Source organism: Crocodylus siamensis, chromosome 9, assembly GCF_052110815.1.
Source record: "Crocodylus siamensis isolate JL-2025a chromosome 9, ASM5211081v1, whole genome shotgun sequence".
Classification (NCBI taxonomy): Eukaryota; Metazoa; Chordata; order Crocodylia; family Crocodylidae; genus Crocodylus; species Crocodylus siamensis.
Genome location: NC_143403.1, coordinates 40,665,945 through 40,687,939, shown reverse-complemented (window position 1 = coordinate 40,687,939; position 21,995 = coordinate 40,665,945). Strand labels below are relative to the sequence as shown.

General features: G+C 44.2%; 1 protein-coding gene and 1 non-coding gene across 3 annotated transcripts in view; both read left to right on the top strand.

Moving 5' to 3' along the window:
* The window catches only part of SF3B3 (splicing factor 3b subunit 3), a 51,535-nt gene that overhangs the window by 745 nt on the left and 28,795 nt on the right, over nucleotides 1-21,995 (top strand). For both annotated transcript variants that reach the window (XM_090062901.1, XM_090062900.1), the window contains exons 2-11: nucleotides 1,023-1,145; nucleotides 1,561-1,887; nucleotides 2,855-3,027; nucleotides 3,838-3,979; nucleotides 5,401-5,513; nucleotides 6,690-6,827; nucleotides 7,700-7,803; nucleotides 13,773-13,938; nucleotides 14,476-14,571; nucleotides 15,651-15,723. In XM_090062901.1, the coding sequence (XP_089919027.1) occupies nucleotides 1,076-1,145; nucleotides 1,561-1,887; nucleotides 2,855-3,027; nucleotides 3,838-3,979; nucleotides 5,401-5,513; nucleotides 6,690-6,827; nucleotides 7,700-7,803; nucleotides 13,773-13,938; nucleotides 14,476-14,571; nucleotides 15,651-15,723 (1,402 nt within the window). In that variant the 5' untranslated portion in view covers nucleotides 1,023-1,075. The remainder of the gene's footprint in view (nucleotides 1-1,022; nucleotides 1,146-1,560; nucleotides 1,888-2,854; nucleotides 3,028-3,837; nucleotides 3,980-5,400; nucleotides 5,514-6,689; nucleotides 6,828-7,699; nucleotides 7,804-13,772; nucleotides 13,939-14,475; nucleotides 14,572-15,650; nucleotides 15,724-21,995) is intronic.
* LOC149857421 (small nucleolar RNA SNORD111) lies at nucleotides 2,258-2,339 on the top strand. The gene has a single exon (XR_016444369.1). It is a non-coding gene; the product is annotated as a small nucleolar RNA SNORD111 (small nucleolar RNA).

Here is a 21,995-nt window from a genome sequence, read left to right as displayed (position 1 = left end):
AAGTGGGGCTCAGGGCTCGTGGAGGTGGAACATGCCCAGGGCAGCCTAGAAATGTTTCTCCACTTTTTCCATATAATTCTGTTAAGGGCAGTGCGTGTGACAGTCATAGAGAACGGACCTGCAGACAGAAGTGGACCTGCTTTATTTGTTCAGTGTTGTCATTTTCATTCCTCAGCTTCAGAGCATGTCTTTCATGCAGGGTTTCCCTGATTTCATTGTTTAATTGCCAGCCACACCTTTCATTGCACTGCTTCAGGCTCTGAAGGGGAGGCAGGATGAAGTGGTGTAACTTCCTCCTGTTTTAATTAAGAGCAAACTTCACTAGTGAGCATAGCAGTTTGCCTGTTCATGGAGGAGGAGGTTGTGCTGTACTGCTGGCTCTGTGTCCTGGGTTGTAATCCATAATTCATCCCTCTTGTACAGGCAAGGGCATAAAAATTGATGAGACTAAAAGTGAAACCTTGCTTTATTATATCTTCCTGTCAGGTCTGTCAGATAAATTACTGCAAAGCAGGAGCTCACTTTACCACTAACCTCATGGGTTAAACCCTCACAAGTAAGGCTAAATGGAATTAAAGTGAACAGGGATCCAGGACTGAGAAAGCGTTGTAACACTGTTTGGAAGACCATAGCAGCAGACCATAACCTATGCAGTATGGGCTTATTGCACACATTTATTTGCCTGCAAAACCTGATACATTGACTCTCATAAAAGTGAAATGAAAATTGCATCTACGCAAAAAATGACTTTAAGCATGTATTTCTATGTTAAATTAGGACATTTTGCATGAACCCTTTTATATGGAAATATGTAAAGCTGACATGCATTGTTCATTTACAAATGAGCTATACCAATTTTCAGAAGCATTGTAAGACATTATTCATGCAGACTTAGCAGACAAAATTAAGCTGCTGGCACTTTTCTGTTATATTAAAATAATGTGCAAGTAAGTATTAAATAGATGCAACCTATTTTGCAATTGGATGTATTCCTGATTTATAGCTATTTTGTTTATTTGCAGTGGACTCTGTAATAAAGCTGAAACATACACAGTGAAGTAGATTTATCGCCACCATGTTTCTTTACAACTTAACCTTGCAGCGAGCCACTGGCATCAGCTATGCCATCCATGGTAATTTTTCAGGTAATGTCTGTTGTTCTGACTTTGTCTTTTTGTTACAAGTTACTTAAATATAGCATTATTTTTTCACTGAGGTTTTGCTGTGCTGTTAGCTGGGTTGAGCAACAGGTGCAAATGGAGGAGAGATCTGGTCTTGAGAACTTCCAGGAACTTTAGTAATTCAAGGCCTTGTCTTCACTGACTTGGTTGGCTTTAGTTAAGTCACTTTGCTCTTTGTGCCTCCGTGTTCCTGTCTGAAAATAGACAGCCAAACACTGAAATATCTGGTCATTAATGATTCTAAGTGGTTTTGACTTTCTCCTGTATAAAGTATCAGGTTTGCAACAGTATTAGCATTGTAACGTTGCGTTTTGTCCTTGCTTGATTCTTCCACTTGCTTATGTTGATATTGATTTTTCTCATGGCTTTGGCCTCTTAGGAACAAAACAACAGGAAATTGTTGTTTCACGGGGGAAGATCCTGGAATTGCTCCGCCCTGATCCTAACACAGGGAAGGTTCATACCTTGCTGACTGTGGAAGTATTTGGAGTCATTCGTTCCCTCATGGCCTTCAGGCTGACAGGTGGAACCAAAGACTACATTGTGGTTGGCAGTGATTCAGGGCGCATTGTTATCCTAGAGTACCAACCCTCCAAGAATGTGTTTGAAAAGATTCATCAGGAAACCTTTGGCAAGAGTGGCTGTCGCAGAATCGTTCCTGGTCAATATTTGGCTGTGGATCCCAAGGGTCGTGCTGTTATGATTAGTAAGTCAATCTGGGGATCTGGTTGCAGCATTTTAAAGGATTGAATGGTAGAAACAACATCCTTGAAATTATTAACTTGTGTTGTCCTTACCTCAAGGAAAATAGCTTTTGCAGCATACTTTGTCAGCTGCAGCAGCAAGTATGCCTTGCAGGCAGTTTTTTTTATTTCCAAATTTTGCCATCAAAGATCCAGATCTTGAGAATTGTTCCTGCCTGTAACCATGATTGCACAAATGAATTCTAAAATTAGGCCAACAAGATCTTGAGAAGAATCTTGTTTAGTGGCAAATAGTAAAACTATTTTGAGGGTGACATTTGGAAAAAGGAAGTTGAGATGCAGGCAGCCTTGCCATAGTGCAACCAATTTCAGTGGCCTGAGGTGATGATAAGAATTCATGTCTCTTCTCTGAGACTAACCATGGAGAAAATACTGTGCCTTTCTGATCAGGCCCCCAAAGTATAAGCGTTTAGATTAATTGAAATGGTAAGATATTACGTTGAGAGAGAACTTTGCTGCTTTCTTTTAATTGAAAGAATTGCATATCAGATTGAAAGGAAACTGCTTGTGCTCATTTAATTAAATAGTTCAACTGCAACCCAAGTTGATGGTCCAGGGAGAACTTGCTCAGTATTTCCATGCATATACTGCATATCGGTCAAGAAATGTCTGTGGGTTTATGGGGTATGTATGAAATGGCTCCCTTTGTTTTATATGGTACCTTTCCTCGCACACCATGGTTGGCCTTCTCTGGCTGCATCTTTTGTCGAGAATATTCCTCAGCTACCAACTCATGTATGAAAAATTTAAATTATGAAAAGTAGGGAGTTCAACATTAAACAAAAGCACGTCTGGACAGGACTAGAAGTGATGTAGTTCAGAAAAGTTTGCTGCATCAGTGCTGGTGCTATTGTCTTTCACCTTGCATAGGCTCTGATGCATTCTATGTACTGGTGCCTCTCCCTGCAGGTGCCATTGAGAAACAGAAACTGGTGTATATTTTGAACAGAGATGCTGCTGCCCGTCTCACCATTTCTTCCCCACTGGAGGCTCACAAAGCCAACACATTGGTTTACCATGTGGTGGGAGTCGATGTAGGATTTGAAAACCCAATGTTTGCTTGTCTGGAAATGGACTATGAGGTAACTTTCCTCTTTCTGCTTCCTCTGAGCTTGTTCACCCTCCTTTCTAGCCTCCCTTTTCAGTGCATTTTTCATAGTATCTTTCCACTCTTGGCTTTGCACTTCATTCTAGTACTGCTTCTTTTGCCTTCCTCTCCCACTTGCTTCCCCTACTCTTGATTCACGGTTCTCAGATCACATTTCCCTGCAGTTTCTTCACTTATTGATCAACTAAAAACACTTCTGATACAAATGCATTGTTTGTGAACTAGCCGAGGTGAAGCCATGTCGTCTTAAATTTTCAGAGGAAGAATGTGAACAAACAATCTTAAGCAAAGAAAGCTTTGTTTGTAGTGATTGTCACTGACTTTGTGGAGGTGTAAAATGTGTCCCAGACTATGATCCTTCTCATCCAGAAGGATGAGGTCATCCTTGACCTTACTTCAGCAGATGAGGTGGGAGCATTTTTTTTTTTTCAGCATACCTAAGAGAGTTGTTTTGTAAGCCATGTATGTACTGCTGTTCTTTGCAAGTAACCAGCATTCCTAATGTGCCTACCTTTAACCATAAACTTATCCAGTTAGCTCCAGTCTGTTAATAACGCTGCTTTTGTTGAGGTGCTGATCTCCTGCAGCTTCCATTTCTTTCAGTAGAAGGGGCATGTTTTCAGTCTCTCTTGATTTGGGTCCTTTGAGGCTTTTTTAGCTGCTGCTCTGTTTGTTTAGATGCAGGTCCCCATTATACAGGCTTCACAAAAGCTTCAGATTAATTTTCCTTTCAGATACACAGACAAAGTAATTGACTTTATTTGTATGCTGGGTTTTTTTTCAGGAAGCAGACAATGACCCAACTGGAGAAGCAGCAGCTAACACTCAGCAGACACTGACATTTTATGAGTTAGATCTGGGTTTAAACCATGTAGTGAGGAAATACAGTGAGCCTTTGGAGGAGCATGGCAATTTCCTCATAACAGGTATTGTCTTTCTCAGACTTGAAGTGGTTTCTGTTCTCCTAACAAAGAATGACAAGAAATACATTTGGGATTTTAAGAGAATCTGTTGGGGAAGGGGGGCAATATGAAAAGTTTTCATGCTCTTAGTTGGGTTTAGATTTAGGACTAGGAGTCTTCATGTGTTACTTGGAATATAATTGTGTTTAGGAGGTGGGCTTGCAAACTGAAATGAGTCCTTTATGTTTCTTTAAGACCTCTCTCCCAGGAATGTGTTCATTTTGACTGGGTTAGAAATACTTACAAGTTTTTATAATAGAAAAAGGAACATGAATTAAAACCTGGAAAACCAATTTACTGTTGGGGGAGGGACCTGAAAATAAAACTAAATTGATTTCATTTTCCTTGGTTTAATTGCCAGCAAATTTAACTTCTCAGCTATATCTTTTTGTTTGCAGAAAAGTGTACTACCAAGGAATAGTTCACGTTTTGTGCATTTCTATTGATTTATAATAATGGCTGACGGTTGTGGTAAAATGCAGCCCATAGATTATTAGCGACTTGCTAGTCCTTTAGCATTTTAGTTTTGTGTTGATTAATGGAAATGGATTCATTAATGTTAGGGGCTGGAAGGGACCTGTCAAGATCATCAGGTCTAGCCTGCGCTTGGGCAGGAAAGACTGCTGGGGTCCCCAACAAAGCAAGTGTCCAGGTGTTTTTTGAAAATATCCAGAGTAGGTGATTGTACCAATTTGGGGGTAGTCTATTTCAGACCCTGTACACTCGAGTTATAAAGAAGTTTTTCCTTGCATCTAATTTAAAATGGTCTTCTGGCAATTTATGGCTGTTAGTCCTAGTCTTCACCTGGAGAGCCCTGGTGAACAGACGTTCTCCCTGTCCCTGATATGTGCCCTTTATATATTGATAGGCTACCACCAAGTCCTCTCTGAGTCTCCTCTTCTCCAGGCTGAACAGACCCATGGCTCTCAGCCTCTTGCTGTATGGCCTGCTTTCCATGCCTCTAACCATACGTGTGGCTCTCCTTTGGACTCTCAAGCTTCTCCACGTCCTTCCTGAAGTGTAGTGCCCAGAACTGGATGCAGTACTCCAGTTGTGGCCTCACCAAGGCCAAGTAAAGTGAGAGGATGACATCCTTAGTCTTGTAGAGGTGGGGGGGGGAAATGAAACTATTAGATAAGGTGGTTATGATCCCTGTCATTCCATTTGCCTCTGCCTTGTACGAATACTGAGCATCTTCTGGCAAGCTTATGTCCTTTGTCCTATCAACTGAAGCAGACTATGCACTAAAAAAAGGCAGAAAAAGGAAATTGTCTAGCTGTGTGTCCTTTCAACAAAACTTTGGGTAGATGGATCCCAGCCAATGGCCCTCTTTTTATTTGAGAAATTTTCTCCGTTTCTTTTAATGTTTCAATGTCTTCCCACAGTTCCTGGTGGTTCTGATGGCCCCAGTGGTGTGCTGATCTGTTCTGAAAACTACATCACCTACAAAAACTTCGGTGACCAACCTGATATCAGATGTCCCATTCCCAGGAGAAGGGTGAGAATCTGGGGGCTTGGACACTACTTTAGATGAGCATTATTTTGACAAAAAGGTTCTTGTCAGTTTAATTAACATTAAGGGTGTCCAGGTAGCTTTCTTTTGCGGAAGAAATGCATAATGACTGAAAGGCTGTCCAGCTGGTACCTGCCTTCCTAGCTAATCACATAATCTGTATGGGGATGTTTTTTGGAGGTTTAAAGTCTGAAGTGATGAGTTGGATTCATGTCTCTTCTCTGAAGTTTACCCTGGAGATAGATCCTTACACTCTGATCAGCAGGGATCTTGGTTTTCTCTGTTTAAAAATAGCAAATTCTCTGATTTTTTTTTTTTGATTTTTTTTTAATTAAAGGGGTTCCGTGCCTGGCAGGGAAGCTTGTTGCCACTGCTGGAGCTCCATGCCGCTATGACGAGATGCCCTCTGCCTGCCCAGCAGCAGCGAGGGGCATAACCCCACGCTACCACCCCTATTGCTGCCAGGCGGGCAGGGGATGCCTTACTGGGGTGGTGCGGGGCTCTCAGCAGCGAGGAGCTTCTCCACCCAGCCCTGATCTACCTTGCTGTTAGGGGAGGGCAGCAGGCAGGGAACCCAAGTGCACAGTGGGAAACCCACTCCCACACTGTGCACATCCCCCCCCTCCCCCCGGAGTGCATGCAGTGGTGGGGAGCCAGCCCCCCCCCCCCCCCCCCCAACAAGCTGCCCACAGCCCCATCCCACTCTCTGCCTGGGCTCTGCAGCTGCACATGGTCCTGGGCCACAAGACCCACACGCCACCTGGACTGGGCAGCAGTCCCAGCCCCAGGACTGCCCGACTATCTCCCTCTCACTGTGGAGCCTTAATCCCTCTTTCCCCCCTCCCCCACCCTCACATGTCAAGAGCTGCTCTCCAGGCTGCCTGGCTGTCATGTGTGAGTGCACACATGCACATGGCACCATCTGCCTGATCAGGGAATGATGTTTTAGAAATTTGGTCCTCTTTTGAGGACTGTCAGGGAGACAAGATGGGGAATCTCTGGCAGGGATACGCTATGGATAAAGGTCTTTAGTCTTTCAAGTTTACCCATTTCATAGAACTGTTGCTCACTGGAACTCTAACTTGTGCTTGCAGGAAAATAACCTGATTGAAGATAAGGCTGTTTCTCCTCTAAATCTCTGATTTATTTTTCCTATGACAGAATGACTTGGATGACCCAGAGAGAGGCATGATTTTTGTCTGCTCTGCTACACACAAAACCAAGTCCATGTTCTTCTTCCTGGCCCAGACAGAGCAAGGCGACATCTTCAAAATCACCCTTGAGACCGATGAAGACATGGTAAGCAGATTGAGGAGGAGAGCATTGTTTCTATTTCATGAAAATGTCTTTGACAATTCCCCATTCTTCTGTATTTCACCACTAGGATTATATTTGTTTTATAGCTTTCTGTCCTTTAATTATCAGTTTTAAGTTTGTATGTGTAGGTGAGTGACTGGATCTTCCTTGCTATTATTTCTATTATGACAGCATTCATAACATTCATTCATAGTCATTCTTACAGAAATCAGGGACAGAGCCCAATTCTGAACACAACATGAATACGGTTGGATGATCTGCCCTGGGTTTTTATCCTGTAGCAAGGGGCGAGCGCAGGCAGTTGTCCCAACCTGGTTGCCTACATTGTCCACCATTACAGTACTTGGCCATTAAGTAGCAGGGGAGCTGGTTTGCTTTGAGCAAAGGGGATATCACCCTTCAGGTTTCAGATTGGCCTCACATCTTTCATGGGAGCCATCATGGCAATATCATGTCTGTCAGAACTGCAAGGTGCTATTTTTAAGGGTTATTTATGCCTTCCTCTGGGCAATTAAATGATTTGCAGAGATGAGGGAATGCTGTTAGTTAAGCATGCTGCACATCAACATGTCTCTTTTCTTTAAATTCAATTCAGAATCCAGTTTTTTTAATAGCAAAATAATTTTCAAGGTAAAGTAAAAAGGTTTGTGCTGGCATTCAAAATGCCAGTTGGGTTTGAATGGTAAGCTTGAAACCAAACTTGATGAGACTGCTTGATTCTGCTCTCGTTTGCATCCATCACAAATGCAACAACCTGCTTCCCTAATTGAGGAAATGTAGACTCTGGTCTCCAGAGCTGGACTGAATTCCTCCAGCTAGTGTAGATCGTCACTCTAACTTCTTGATTCTTTCAGGTAACAGAGATCCGACTGAAGTATTTTGATACTGTTCCTGTGGCTGCTGCCATGTGTGTGTTGAAAACAGGATTTCTCTTTGTGGCATCTGAATTTGGAAACCAGTGAGTAAATCATTCCATTTGCTTCATATGCTTTGTTGAATTCAATTATTACTTGATGTTTAATGTTGCAACTGACATGGGAAGTTACAGAACATATAAAAAGACTGAGTCCGCTGTAAGTGGGTAGAAGAACCTCTTTGAATAGCTTGAAGAGACAACAGTTCAATTCTGTGACTGTATTGGGAAGGAAGTTTGTTATTGATGGGCTTTGTGCAAATGTTCTTAGAGGGGTTTTGAGAGATCATGTTTGCATAGAGAGTGGAAGGCTGCTCTGGATCAAACAGAGTAGGCCTGAGCAGAGAATAAAGTCATTGCAAGCTTCTTATAACAGGCGGTTGCTTGAAACAATTAGATATTATCTGTGTGCTGATCCTGACACTCCAGTCATTATTTTGTTTAGCTAGTTAATTTTCACCTTAATTCTGTGATATTTGCAGTGATTTATTTTTGTATGTATGTCAAAAAACTAAAGCTTAACACACTTGGAAATGCCTCTTGTAAATGTATGGCACAACCTCAGAAGAATATAGGGATGTTTCTATGCCAACATGGTTTTCTTTTTCTTCAGTAGCTACACTAATTACTCATGCTTAATGGAAAAGTTATTGAACATTTTTTGGTTCATGATCTAATCAGTTTTCAAGACTGTTAAAATGTGTAGAAACAAGTGTTTCCACACAACTTTAAGTGGAATGTGCAAATTCAGAATTTCTATACACCTAACTTAGTATCTGAGATTCAAAACTTGGTGTGTAACATGTATGCCATTGGTTTTCAACCTTTTCAGATTCTAGGTACCTTTCCAGACTTTACCAAATTTGTGATATCAGGGTTGAGAATCACTTTTGCAGTGCCTCAGCTTACCTCACTGGATCTTAACTGGTGTGTGGCAGCACCTCTGAGAGGGTCTCATTGCATACTAGGATACTGCAGTGTCATGGTTGAGAACCACTGCATTATGCTGTTTTTACAGAGCCAAGAAAGCAGTGAGTAGCCATAATAGTTTGAAGTCAGGCATCTTTATCAATTAACTAAATAAGATGCTTGCATAGAGTACAAGCTTTAGTGAATTCAAGCTCACTTCATAAGAGCCAGCCAGCAGGGGGAGATCTCATCATCTGATAAGCCTGATCGGTTCTGATGCCCAAATCAAACCATTGCAAGAGCAGCAATGTTCATTTTCATCTCAGCGAAAGCCCAAGTATCAATTAAGCCTTTCCCTGCGGATCAATTTCCTTTTTTTGCATGTTGATATTCAACACTGTAAGAAGAAATAGCAAGTAATTAAAAAAAAAAAGGGGGGGGGGAAATATAGAACCCAGATCATATCTTGGTGTTTCACAACTAGGCTTGCTGGGGGATGGGCATACAACCACCAGAGCAAGCTCACCAAGCATCAACCACAAAACCAGCAGGATAGGGTGCTGAAGGGACCCGCCACTCTTACCTCAGCCCAGGAACAGAGCTTCTCCATGAGTACAAGGAAGCCTAGGGCCGCCAGTGACACACTTAAGTGCCTGTATGCTAATGCTAGGAGTTTAGGGAATAAACAGGAGGGAACTGGTCCTTCTGCTAAACAGAAATGACTACGATCTTGTAGGGATCACTGAGACCTGGTAGGACTTCTCCTATGACTGCACTACCAGTATAAATGGCTATACCCTGTACAGGAGAGAGTGTGCTGAAAAAAGAGGTGGGGGTGTAGCTCTATGGAGAGCTACACATCCCTACAAGCTGAGAATGGCACCCAAGGAGGACAGCTGGAGATCCTTTGTGTTAGAATACAAGGGGAACGTAGTGAAGGGGATACAATGGTAGGAGTCTACTACAGACCTCCAAACCACAAAGAGGTGCTTGACCAAAAATTCACCAGAGAACTGTCTGAGGCTGCATGCTCTCAGTGCATGGTCATCATGGGAGACTTCAACTACCCGGACATCTCATGGGATGAACACTAGACAAAATCCAGTCAGTCACAATGCTTCCTTACATGCGTGGGTGAGTTCTACCTGTCCCAAGAAGTTTATGGGCTGACAAGAGACAAGACACTGCTGGACCTGGTACTGGCCAAAAGGGATTATCTCATCAGTGGCCTAAGAATCAAAGGGAAGATTGGGTGACAGTGACCACGAGCTGATCACTTTCACTATCCAGCACAAAGCTGACAAGTCAGCCAGCAATGCAGTAGCCCTTGACTTTAGGAAAGCTGACTTTCATAAGCTCGGGAGGTTTGTTCTTGAGGCCCTAAGAGGCCATGATTTCACAGGGAAGGGAGTTCACTATGAGTGGTTGCTCCTTAAGGAAGTGATCCTAGAAGCACAAGGGGAGTTCATCCCCACCCATAGGAAAGGTGGTAAAAGGGCTCAACAACCCCTTTGGCTCAACAGGGAACTCTTGGACCTCCTGTGTCTAAAAAGAGAGGCGTATAACAGATGGAGGACAGCAAACACTACTAAGGAGGAGTATACTGCACAGATCTGCACCTGCAGGGAGCAAACTGGGAAAGCCAAGGCTGCAACTGAACTCCATCTGGCTACACAAATCAAGGACAAAAAATATCCATCTTCAGATATGTGGGGAGTCGAAAGAAAAACGAGGACAACATTAGATCCCTGCTAAACCAGCTGGGGCAACTGGCTTTTTCCTGGGTATCGGTAATCAATCTGCTTAATGATTACTTTGCGTTGGTTTTTCACTAGCCCAAAGGGACAACCCTGCTTAACATCATGCAGGATGACTGGGGTGAGGGTGAATCTGTGCCCACCATTGGTGTGAATCTTGTGAGGGAGCATCTTGAGAGGCTGGACCCCCATAAATCAGCTGGTCCAGGTAGTTTGCACCCAGGAGTGCTAAAGGAACTAGCAGACATCATAGCGCAACCACTGGCAAGGATATTTGAGAACTCATGGCGCTCAGGTGAAGTACCTGAAGATTGGAAGGCGGCCAGTGTGGTGCCCGTGTTTAAGAAAGGGAGGAAAGAAGACCTAGGAAACTACAGGCCAATCAGTTTGACCTCAATCCCCGGGAAGATTTTGGAAAAAATTATCAAAGAAACCATTCTTGACAGGCTAACAAGGCAGCTTTGTAGGGGATAGCCAGCATGGGTTTGTTGCAGGTAGGCTGTGCTTGACCAATCTCATTTCCCTCTATGACCAGGTGATGTACCACCTGGACAAAAGGGAAGAGGTTGATGTCATATATGTGGACTTTAAAAAAAGCTTTGATCTGGTGTCCTATGATGTTCTCATGGAAAAATTGGGCAACTGCAGCCTCAACTACTCCACAGTCCAGTGGCTGGGGAACTGGCTCTGAGGTCGGACCCAGAGAGTGGTATTTGACAGAACTGAATCAACATGGCACTTGGTGACTAGTGGTATCCCCCAAGGCTCTGTTCTCAGACCTGTATGTCACGGCGCAGGGTCCTAGGAGCAGCCGCGATCTCTCCTAATGCCCCCTACCGTGCCAAGTTCGAGATAAAGCACCCTCGTTCTTGCCCACCACGTCTTTGTTATGTATTTTATAAGGGAGGCTGCCTTTTGTCCCCTTGGACACGGTGCTCTGGTTTATCCTGGCCCATGTTCTGTATTGTTTGACTTGGTGCACCCCAGCCTTATGGGCTATGTGTGGCTCCAACCACTGCTGTACCACACCCCAAACCTCACAGGTGTACCGGACATTGTTTGGTCAATTTCTTTTTCCACTTTCTCTGGCTTGTCTCGCCGCCTGTGCCCTCGCTGGCGCTCTCTGGCTTGTCTCACATTGCCCGCTCTGGGGCTTCTTGCAGTTGGGGCTCAGGTAGCCGTAGCTGTGCCTGGCCCCCAAATCCCCTCCTCGGGTCTTAAATTTCTTGTGGAGCTTAGGCAGCCTCGGCCTTACCTGGCTCCCAATCCTCTGCGCCCCTTCTCAGGGCTGGGGTCAGTGCACCCCTGAATGTTGTGCCCTCTCTGGCACTGGGGTCCCCACACTACCATGGGGCCTCTATGAGGCCTCCTCCAACCGCTGATAGCTTCACCTGGTCCTCCGGTCTTAACCAGTAAACAGAAACTCAAGCCCCTGGGCTATACCATAAAATCTAAGCCATCTGGCTAACCATCATTCAAATCCGTACGAGGGAATTCTCCACCCAGTATCCTCGTACAGAAGCTGCTCAGGCCATCAGGCTTCTCTACTCTGCTTGCTCCAGAGCTCCTTCTCCTTTGGCTGCTAGCGGAGACCTGCCTCCCTGGCCTCAGCCTGGATTATGTATATAGGTCAGGCCCTGCCCCCTTCCGGTCAGCTGACCAGCTGCGGTTGCCCCAGCAACCAGCACCTGTACCTCTTTATAGGAGGAGAGCACTGAGGTGTACTCTTTAATGGCTTCATAAATGATGTGGAGACTTGTGTCAAAAGCGGACTGGCCAAGTTCACTGATGACACCAAACTTTGGGGAAGTCTCCACACTTGAGGATAGGTTGATGATCCAGGCCAACCTCGATAGGCTTGCAAGGTGGGTGAATGACAACCTGATGGCATTCAATGCAGAGAAATGGAAGGTGCTTCATCTTGGGAATAAAAACCTGCATCGCACTTATAGACTCGGCAGTGCTACACTTGCTAGCACCACAACTAAGAGAATTGAGGGCCATGATTGACCCCAAGATAAATATGAGCTACCAATGTGATACCGCAGCTGGCAAAGCTAACAAAACAGTGGCTTGCATCTACCAATGTGTCTCAAGCAAGACCCAGGGTATCATCCTCCTGCTGTACTAGGCCTTGGTGAGATCGCAGCTGGAGTACTGCATCCAATTCTGGGCTCTACAATTTAGGAAGGACATAGAGAAGCTTGAAAAGAGTCCAGAGGAGAGTCACATGCATGATTGGAGGGCAAGAGAACAGGCCTTATGAAGAGAGGCTGCAAGCCATGGGACTCTTCAGCCTGGAGGAGTGCAGGCTCAGGGGTGACTTGGTGGCAGTTGAATAAGTATATAAAGGGTGTGCATCAGGATCTGGGGGGAACACCTGTTCGCCAGAGCAGTCCCGGGGATGACGAGGTCAAACGGTCACAAACTCCTGCAAGACCGTTTTAGGCTGGACATAAGGAAAAACTTCTTTATTGTCCAAGCCCCCCAGGGCCTGGAACAAATGTCCTCCAGAGGTGGTGCAAGCACTTACTCTGAATACTTTCAAGAAACATTTGGATGTATATCTTGCTGGGATCCTTTGACCCCAGCTGACTTCCTGCCCCTTGGGCAGCAGGCAGGACCTGATAATCTTACACAAGGTCCCTTCCAGCCCTAATGTCTGTGAAGTCTGTGAATCTGCATAATTTGCAGTGGATTGCCAAAGGAAGGGTGAACTGCTCAGCTGTTTGCTCTCTCTTCAGTTTCAAAGGTAGCTCCTGCTTCCTTCAGCTGGAGTTCAACCAGCAGTCCTGTACAGAGAATCAAAAGAAGTGGCCCCCTTCAAATACAAGCCACAGCAACCTGCTGAAGCACCTCAGAGTCCCACAATTTGCTGGGTTTTTCAGGAATTTTAGTGTTAACTGGAGCTGCCTTCAAATGTCCCCAGTGTGTTGTGCTGAACTACTAGAAAATTCAGGTCAAATTTGACACACATCACACAAGGTCTTGTCTGACAGTCTGTAAAGGTCCTTGCTCTTCAAAGATTTATCAGGGTTTTCCTGCAGTGAGAAAGCAAAATGTAGGAGCCAGGGCAACTAGGAGTAATGCAGGGTTTCTGGGTTCTCTGCCAACAATAGCAATAAAGCAGGAAGTCACAGTTGGGTAGGAACTTTGAAAATAGCCCTTTCTCCTTCCTGCCTTCTTCCTGTCCCCAAGAAAACAATCTCTCCAGATCAAAGTTGAAATAGCAAAGTGTATTGAGTCTCTCACCCTTTCCCTGCATTGACTTTATGGTAAGTCTCATTTTTCTTTAGCTCTCTCGGAGTCTGCTCTGACCACGCTGTTAATGTTGCTTTCTGTCTGCAGTTACCTGTACCAAATAGCCCATCTGGGTGATGATGATGAGGAGCCAGAGTTCTCCTCTGCCATGCCCCTTGAGGAAGGAGACACTTTCTTTTTCCAGCCACGGCCTCTCAAGAACCTGGTGCTGGTGGATGAGCTGGACAGTTTGTCTCCTATCTTGTGCTGTCAGGTATGTTCCCCCACCAAACTGAACCATAATGCCAGTTACAGCCCTAGCAGCTTGGATCAGAGTATATCCACCATAGTGTTGTTGCTTAGCTAGGCCTCAGGAAGCCTTCCAGGCCTGGAAAGCATTTGTGAGACATCGGCTAAATATTTGGGAGGGGGCAGAGCAAGTGACAATCTAGCTTTAGTGTCATTGTGTTAGTTTGCTCTGCTATTGTCAGAGAAGCTATATTGTAAGCGCTGATAGAAAAGTAAGTTCAATAAATCCTAAATTTTGGTTAAAGATTTACAGGATAAAGTTAAATCTTGGCATAGTAATGGGTGCTGAAAGGATTAATACTAGAAACTCCATCCTTCAAGTTACATAGGGTTAGGGAGAGTGTGCACATACATGCATGCACACAGAGAAATGAGATTCAGCAGTCCAGAGCTCATCCTTTATGGCCTCTCAGGCTAGGCCCTGTGTTCTGTGCAATGAATTTAACCAAAGTTTCTTCTCCCTGCAGTTGGTGACTAACTCTGTGGTTTTTCCTTTATGCAGATAGCTGATCTGGCCAATGAAGACACACCCCAGTTGTATGTGGCCTGTGGTCGGGGACCTCGGTCATCTCTGAGGGTTCTAAGGCATGGACTCGAGGTAAGATTCCTATTGACCACCCACAAAATCTGCAACAAGAATGTAGGGTGACTGATAAGACCATATTTAAAATTAGCACATTGAAATGAAACGGCTCTGGCACATTTTTTCAAAAGGAATTTGCTTTTGTGCCCTTTTACAGTAAATGGATAGCTTGAAGAAGAGGTTGTGCTTATAATCAGTCCCTGTTCTGTCATAAGGGTTAAGTTCTTTAGTTGTATAGAAGTAATAGCCATAGTTTTGCTGTTCACATTCTCCACTGTAATCACCCACATTTAATCCTTTTAGAAGTTTGAATGTGGAAATCAGTTCCTTTTCAGAAGTTCTCTGTACCCCTGTTCATTTCCCAGTTGCCCACTTTGATAGTATCCAAATCATTGCACCATCCTTTTGGTGGAGGGTGGGTGTAGTTCAAAGCTGATCAGTCCAAACGCAGGGGTGGGCAATTACTTCAGCTGGAGGGCTGCTTAACAACTTTTGGTGAGCTGTCAAGGACCACAAGGGGTGGCCCTACCCCTTGACAGGTACCCTGCCCCCTGTTCGCAGTCTTGGGACTTGAAGTCCCACCCCTTTGCTACAGGGTTTGGGGATCCCACAAACCCCATAACCCCTCCTCTACAGGCAAGAGCTCCACTCACCAGCTGTCCAGTTGTGCGCCATTGTGCTCATGTGCCTTGCACATGAGACTCCCAACTGGAGTACTGGGTTCCCCACAAGAGGTGGTGGCACAGAGCCCATCTGGTACAATGGCACGCAACCTCTGTAAGCCCACATCTCCTGCCAGAATGGTCCTGTGAGCCTGATAGAATGGCCTGGTGGTCCAGATCCAGCCCACAGGCCATATTTTGCCCACCTCTGATCAAAGGGGTTACTTGAAATATAAGCAGCTCTGTACCTTGTGTGCTGACTGCACAACTGCCATACCATTTCCTATGCGGAGAGACTCGGGACTGAAAACTGAACCAGCCTTCCAGTTTAGTTGCTCAGAGCACTACCCACTGTGACTTGATCATTCACTGTAAATGCCTGTGAATCATAACTTTTCTTTTAAGAGAAATAAATTTTTTGATTCCTGTTAGGTATCTGAAATGGCCGTTTCAGAGCTGCCTGGTAACCCCAATGCTGTCTGGACTGTGAGGAGACACGTTGAAGGTACTTCTTCTTTTCCAAAAGCACCAAAAATAGCACCCTGTTGTCCACAGGCATAGAAATGAGTACATGTGGGGGTTTCCCCCCCCCAAATTAGTTGTCCTGATCCAGGAGCTCCTATCTATTTCTGTATCCCTTACACAGTGCAACCCAAGATTTTCTGTGTCTAAAGATCTCATCCTCTGCTTCCCTACACTTGAAAGAGAGTTCCTGTTTTTTAATCTGAAAAGAAGCATCTGATTTGTGCTGTGGGCAGCAGCATCCATTACCTGTTTGCTGTATCTGCAGTGCTTTCCCAACAGAAGCTGCTGAATTCATTGCTAAGCGTGTCAGTCAAGCCCACCTTGGTTCCAAAGCTCAAGCTTCAGAGTTAAGATGCAGTATTCCTGCCCTGTGCAGGGGGGAGGTGCTGTTCCGTTGTACAATCACTATTTTAGAAATGCTGCTTCATAACCGAAATAGGTCTCTGCAAGGAAGAAGAATATAAATCCAGAGCGTGGCAGATAAGTACACACCTGCACAAGTCTGGTTTTTAATGCTTCTGCCCCAGCTAGTTTGCAAAAGAAAGATCCTATTTAACAAGGTTACTGTTTTGGGGTAGGCAGCATTTCCTAATCAGCTGCCCCAAAAAGTATACAAACTACCAAGCACAAGGGGATGAGGCAGCAACACATCATATGTAGCATGTCTGTTCCCTTATCTAGAATAAGGCCCTTTTTTTAAAATATAGTGGATTATATTTTTGCATCGTCCCCTTGGGATAATTATACAACTCTTCAGAAGGATCTGGTTACTATTGTTTCACCTGGGAGGCCCTAAAAAAAGGTGTGCCAGATACTCCCGTCCAGACCATTTCTAAGGCTTGCCTTAGAGGCTGCTTCTGGCACTGCCGTGCACTGCACAGGCATCAGTATACTGTAAAGGAGACTTTAGGCTTTTACAGTGACATGGCATCTCACTGAGGCTGCCTTAAAGCAGAATTTACTTGAATTAGTTTTGGTTTCTTTTCCATCTGCTCAGGACGTTAGGATACAGCCCAAGTGACTAGTGCAAAAGGAATTCTGAACAGGAAATGCCTACAAAGATTCTCAGCAGCATTAGAGTCAAGGAGTTCCACAGAAATGTTTCTGTTGGGTTATCTCATGCTTCTTAAATTCAAGTCAAGAGACATCTGGTTTAGCCATTATAAACCTTAGCTGCTTCCCACAGAGGTACTGTAGAACAGTGGGGGCCAACCTTTTTTGGCAGGCTTGCCACAAATTAGCCCTGCACCTTCCCCAAGTACCACTCTGATCCCCTTCCCCTTTCTGTTTCCTGCTCTGCGCGCCCTGCCTGATACTCTATTCCCTTTTCTTTTTCCTGCCCTATCTGTCACTTTCTGCCTGTACCTTCCCTGATGGTGTTGTGTGCCACTCATAGAGGCTGCCCATTCCCTTGTGGCATGCATGCTGCAAGTTGGTACCCCTCCTTTAGAAAATAGGACCTCTTGAATGCACAGGTGTTCCATGGATGGCTTGAGAGTTATCTTCCCACACTTAATATCCAGAGGAACACACCGACAATTTGTTGGGGGATGAAGGGTCATAGCTGATTTACAGAATATGAGCCAGGACACTATTGCAGTGCCTGTTCATAGACAAGTGGAGCCTGATGGAGGCTGTAAGTCCCATCATGCGATCCTCGCCCCTCAGGTGTCTACCAAGGCTGGAATCTAGCTTCCATGAGCAAAACTTCTTGTAAAGGTGAAGTTAACCACATTTGGCCAGAATACTTTGTCTAAGAGTTTTAAGACTGAGTCAGAATGGCAATTGTTTATCTTTTAAAGTTGATTTTAATGGGCTTTAACAAAAGAAAACCCAGCACACTTTATCTGATCTTTTAACTGTCACATGTTGCTGTCTTGAGTAGATTTGGTTTGTCTGTAATGCCAGTGATCTGGTTCAGGCCAGATTCCAAGGCATTTCTGTCACAGCACACACATGTTGCAAGGTCTCTGAGAACATACTTTTTTGCAGCCTTCAAGGCAAATACTAATCCTGGCTGGTATGTGGTGATACACACTACCAATACCAAGCCTTTTTTTCTCTTCCACAGGTGGCTGGTGGTGGAGGTGCTGATCACAGGTGTGTACCAACTGCTAGGGGCTACTGTGCTGTCTTGCAGGTTACCCAGAGAGCAATGCAAAGTCTTGAGGCAACTTTTATGCTGAATTTACTGTAAATGAATTCCAGAAGTCATTGGGCAGTTGGAAATCATTGCCTTTGTGCTGTGTATCTGCCCCATAGTTTTAGTGGCTGGGGCACAGAAAGCAGCTTTTTGGGTCCTCTTTCCTTCCTGTGGTCCTCTGGGGAACAGTAAATAGCTGTGTTGGAACTTTTTTCAGCTTTCACAACATCTTGGTTGTGTAGGTACATCCCAAGGGAACTTTAGTTCACCATTTACGTGACCAGGGTTTGCTCCAAAGCAGACCTTGCAGTACTCCAAGTGCAAGTGTGTGATAAAAAAAACTAAAAAAAAAAGACTGAATGAATGTGTTTAGGGACTGCCTTGTCATAGGGATTGCCTATTTATGTGGAATGTATCTGTGGGTCGAATGGAGAGGTAGATGGGATGCAAACCAAACATTTCTTTTTTAGTTTAATCAGTAGGAGGTCTACAGATTCAAAGAACAAGGTGGCTAATGTGGCTTCTGGGATGTACATAGTTTCTGTCTGGCAAGTGGGTGTTGTTTACCTGAATTCCAATGTGACAGGGAAATGTGGCATCTCTGGGCTTGATACTGGGGTCTCGCATGAAATTAAGTTCTCTTAGGGTTCCGTTGCTACCCCTGAACCTCTTAGAAGTGTGCATAATCCTGAGATGTCATCTCTCTCATTTATTCACTTACTGATCCTTCCTTTTAGTATTGACTGCACTTAGGTAAACTGAACTCTAGCAGTAAGAGACGAGGCGTAGATTGGTTTTCTGGAAAGGCATCTAAATAGACACAAACTTTTTGTTAATAACACATAAGACAGAAGTGAGAAGTATGATATGTTTTGTAACTAACTGTGAGAGATCTGTGAAGCTACAGAAAATTTGCTGGGAGGGGAGGCCAAGGGGACTGGAGAAACTATATTCAGCTCTCCAGGCAGTAAGATTTTTATATACACTGGGCTTGTACTGGCTTAAATAGTGGGGTTTATGCAAGAAACTCTGTTCTAACCGAGTATACTTTTCAATCTGCTTCAGGAATTTAATTCCATTAATTCTTACTTTTCTACAACAAGATTGTCACGTGGAATCCTGATGAATGGATCTTATTCGTAATATTTTATTCTGCTAATTCAAACCCTTTATTTCAAGAGTTCCCATAAAGGAGAAATAAACACTCATAAAAAAAAAAAATCCAAGCCACAAAGAAAAGTCTTTTGGCACATATTTGGCTCAGAATTAAAGGAACAGTTCAAAGTAATGTGAGATTTTAATTGTTCTATCTAAGTATAACAAGTACATCCATAAAAAGGCTCCAAAGGTATCATCTAACTGCCATTTGTATTTAATTGTTTTAGACTTCTGTCAGAATAAAAAGACTGCTTTCAAATAGGAGTTAAAGTTTTTCTGTCCAGGTTGAGATCACATGGCTAAGCTTTCTGCTGGGAAGCAGGGATTCATCATAAGATGAAACTCCTCACAAGAGAGTCAGCAGCACTGGAGAGGATAGAGTGATAGGTCCTTAAAAATATTCCAAAAATACGCGTTTCAGTTTATACTCATCTAATTATTCATTTTCTCACATACAGCCCACCAAAAGAAACAGGTATCTCATTATTTTGGAAAGCAGAACGTAGGAAAAGATTTTTCCTGGAGTCACGGCTGGCTTTGTGACATCAAGTAAGTTTTCGTGGGAACAAAGAGTATCCATGAAGTCTGGCATCCCAAGAGACGGTCTGGATAAGGCAGCTGGCAACTGTAATTTCCTGCCACAAGAGGAATTCCTGCTGCCACCTGCCTCACCCAGACTGTGTACCAGTAGATGCCACGCTTCCTGGACACCGTTTCCAGGAAGACTTACTCTGTCTCACAAGTTAGGAGACCCTTGCAAGGGAAGTAGGGAAACTACTTTACTGTAAGTAGTTCTTTGTTTTGGTTCTAGTAAATAAAGTATTGTTCCATATCACAAATCTCATCAAAATACTACTACCAGCAGCTCACTGGTTAAAAAAGGACTCCATCCCTTCAGCTTGCTGATCCAGATGTGGCAGCCATTTTGGCAGTTTTGTGATGCACACAAATCTCCAGGCATGGTTTTTTCCAGTAAAGAAAATAGCTTCCCAGCTTAAGACATGGCCCTAATTTGGGGGGCTGATTTTTGGGGGGGGAAAGGTGTTTGTTACATGTGAGAAAATACTGTATTTACCATACGTTTTAAGTGGTAACTTGTTACTGGAATTTCCTTGAAAGCTTTCAAGAAATTCACATAGGTTTGTTGTGTTCGAGAAAAGGTACAAGTTTATCAGGATATGCTGTTCACTTACTACACACGTGACCACGAAATGCCAAAAGCATTTAAGCAAGTACCACCTGCTTGTAAAGATGCAGAATTCAAATAACTCTCCTATTAGATCATTACAAAGTCGGAAAGAATATTAGTCTTCCTGATTAACTTAGTGGGAAAAAATTGCAGTCTTGGGTCCTAATCTTAAAATCTGATGTATTCCAGTGGGGACTTAAATACAAATTGACTTCATTGAAATCAGTGATTCTTCCTACATGGATTATATTGAAAGATCTGGACTTTAGTCACTTACTATGCCAGTAATTGAGGTTACTAAACTTGTAGACCAGTTGTGATGGCTTTGATTTCATTATGCTCACTAGAGCAGTTGCACAGCTGTGGTCTGCATGCCAGATGTTGATCAGTGAAGTGTTGCTTTTACTGTTTGCATACTCTAAGTTGTACGTAAAAGAATATTCTTTCATAAGTGTGACACAATGGGCTTGGCAACACCTCCCCATCTGAACAGGGTGGGGAGAAGAACAATCAATTCCTGAAATGTTCACTTCTGCTAACCCAATCTGGTCTCTAAAAAAACAAGATGTGGCCTTACTTTAGATGTACAGCATATCCTGGACTGACCCCATCAAGCTGGTTTCATGTCTTAGTCTTTAAGGAACGTTCTCCACTCTTTGCTTTTATACGAATTCACTTGCTACTTTTCCGTCTGTGATTGATGTGCTAATCATGGGAAACTATGATCTACTGACAAAAACCATTTTCTGTATCTTCTGCGTGCATCCTTGTCAGGAGTTGGTTTGTGCTATGACACATAGGTCTGTCTGAGTGGGGTCAAATGGGAATTTTTCATATGTAAAAATATGCCATTTTCAGCCAAATGTGTCAGAGGCATTGATTTGTTTATCTAGTACAAATTTCTACACCAAGGCTCCTGACTTAATTCCCAGCAGATTTGATCGTTCTTCACGTTCTTCAACTGTTTTTTCTTTTAAGAAGTTATATTTACTTTTGAGAAATTCCTGTTAGTTTTCTGTTCTGATAGCTGCAAAGGAAAGAAGGGTCTGGGGCATGTATGAGCTTCTTTGCCTCTCTGTAGCCTGCCCTGTTGTTCACACTTTCACACCATTTATTCTAGTGACTTCTGCTAGCAAAACTGCTGTAGCTCCTCCACCTCCTCCACTGTGCCTGCTGCTGTGCCCAGTAGGAGAGGCTAGCACTGGATAACTAACCAACACCCCTCCCTCATTCCCTCTAATGAGAGCAGAGGCATTTGTTCACCCCTACAGCTGGTAAAGATAACTATAAATGTTAGGTGGGTTTACTCTATCTTTTACCAAAAGGGCTGAGTAAGCTGTGAGGTCCTTCTACCCCAGGCCACTAGTGCCACCTCTGGGCTGCTCTTCTACCCTGAAGAGGGACTGGAGCTGCTGCCTAGCTTCTGTATCAGCAGCCTGGGCATGGAGATGGAAGCAGCTGGGCAGAAGCTGCTGTTAGGTGCAGGGGAAAAAGCAGGACCTGGTGGCAGGTGTGATCATCTCTTCCATCACCATTGCTGGGCCTTTCTTGCTGCCGCTATGTGGAGGTGATGCCAGGGCTGCCCTGCAGCTTCTCACCACCATCCCGCCAGTTACAGGGGCCCAAGGCAACCCAGCAGTGGTGCTGGTGGTAACTGGGGAGGAGTCACAGGCATCCTTGTCTGCAGGGACCCCAAACCCTTGCATGGGCTGGTGCTTGGGCCATACACTTTGCCTGGGGCTCAGGCCCCACCTGTGCATGT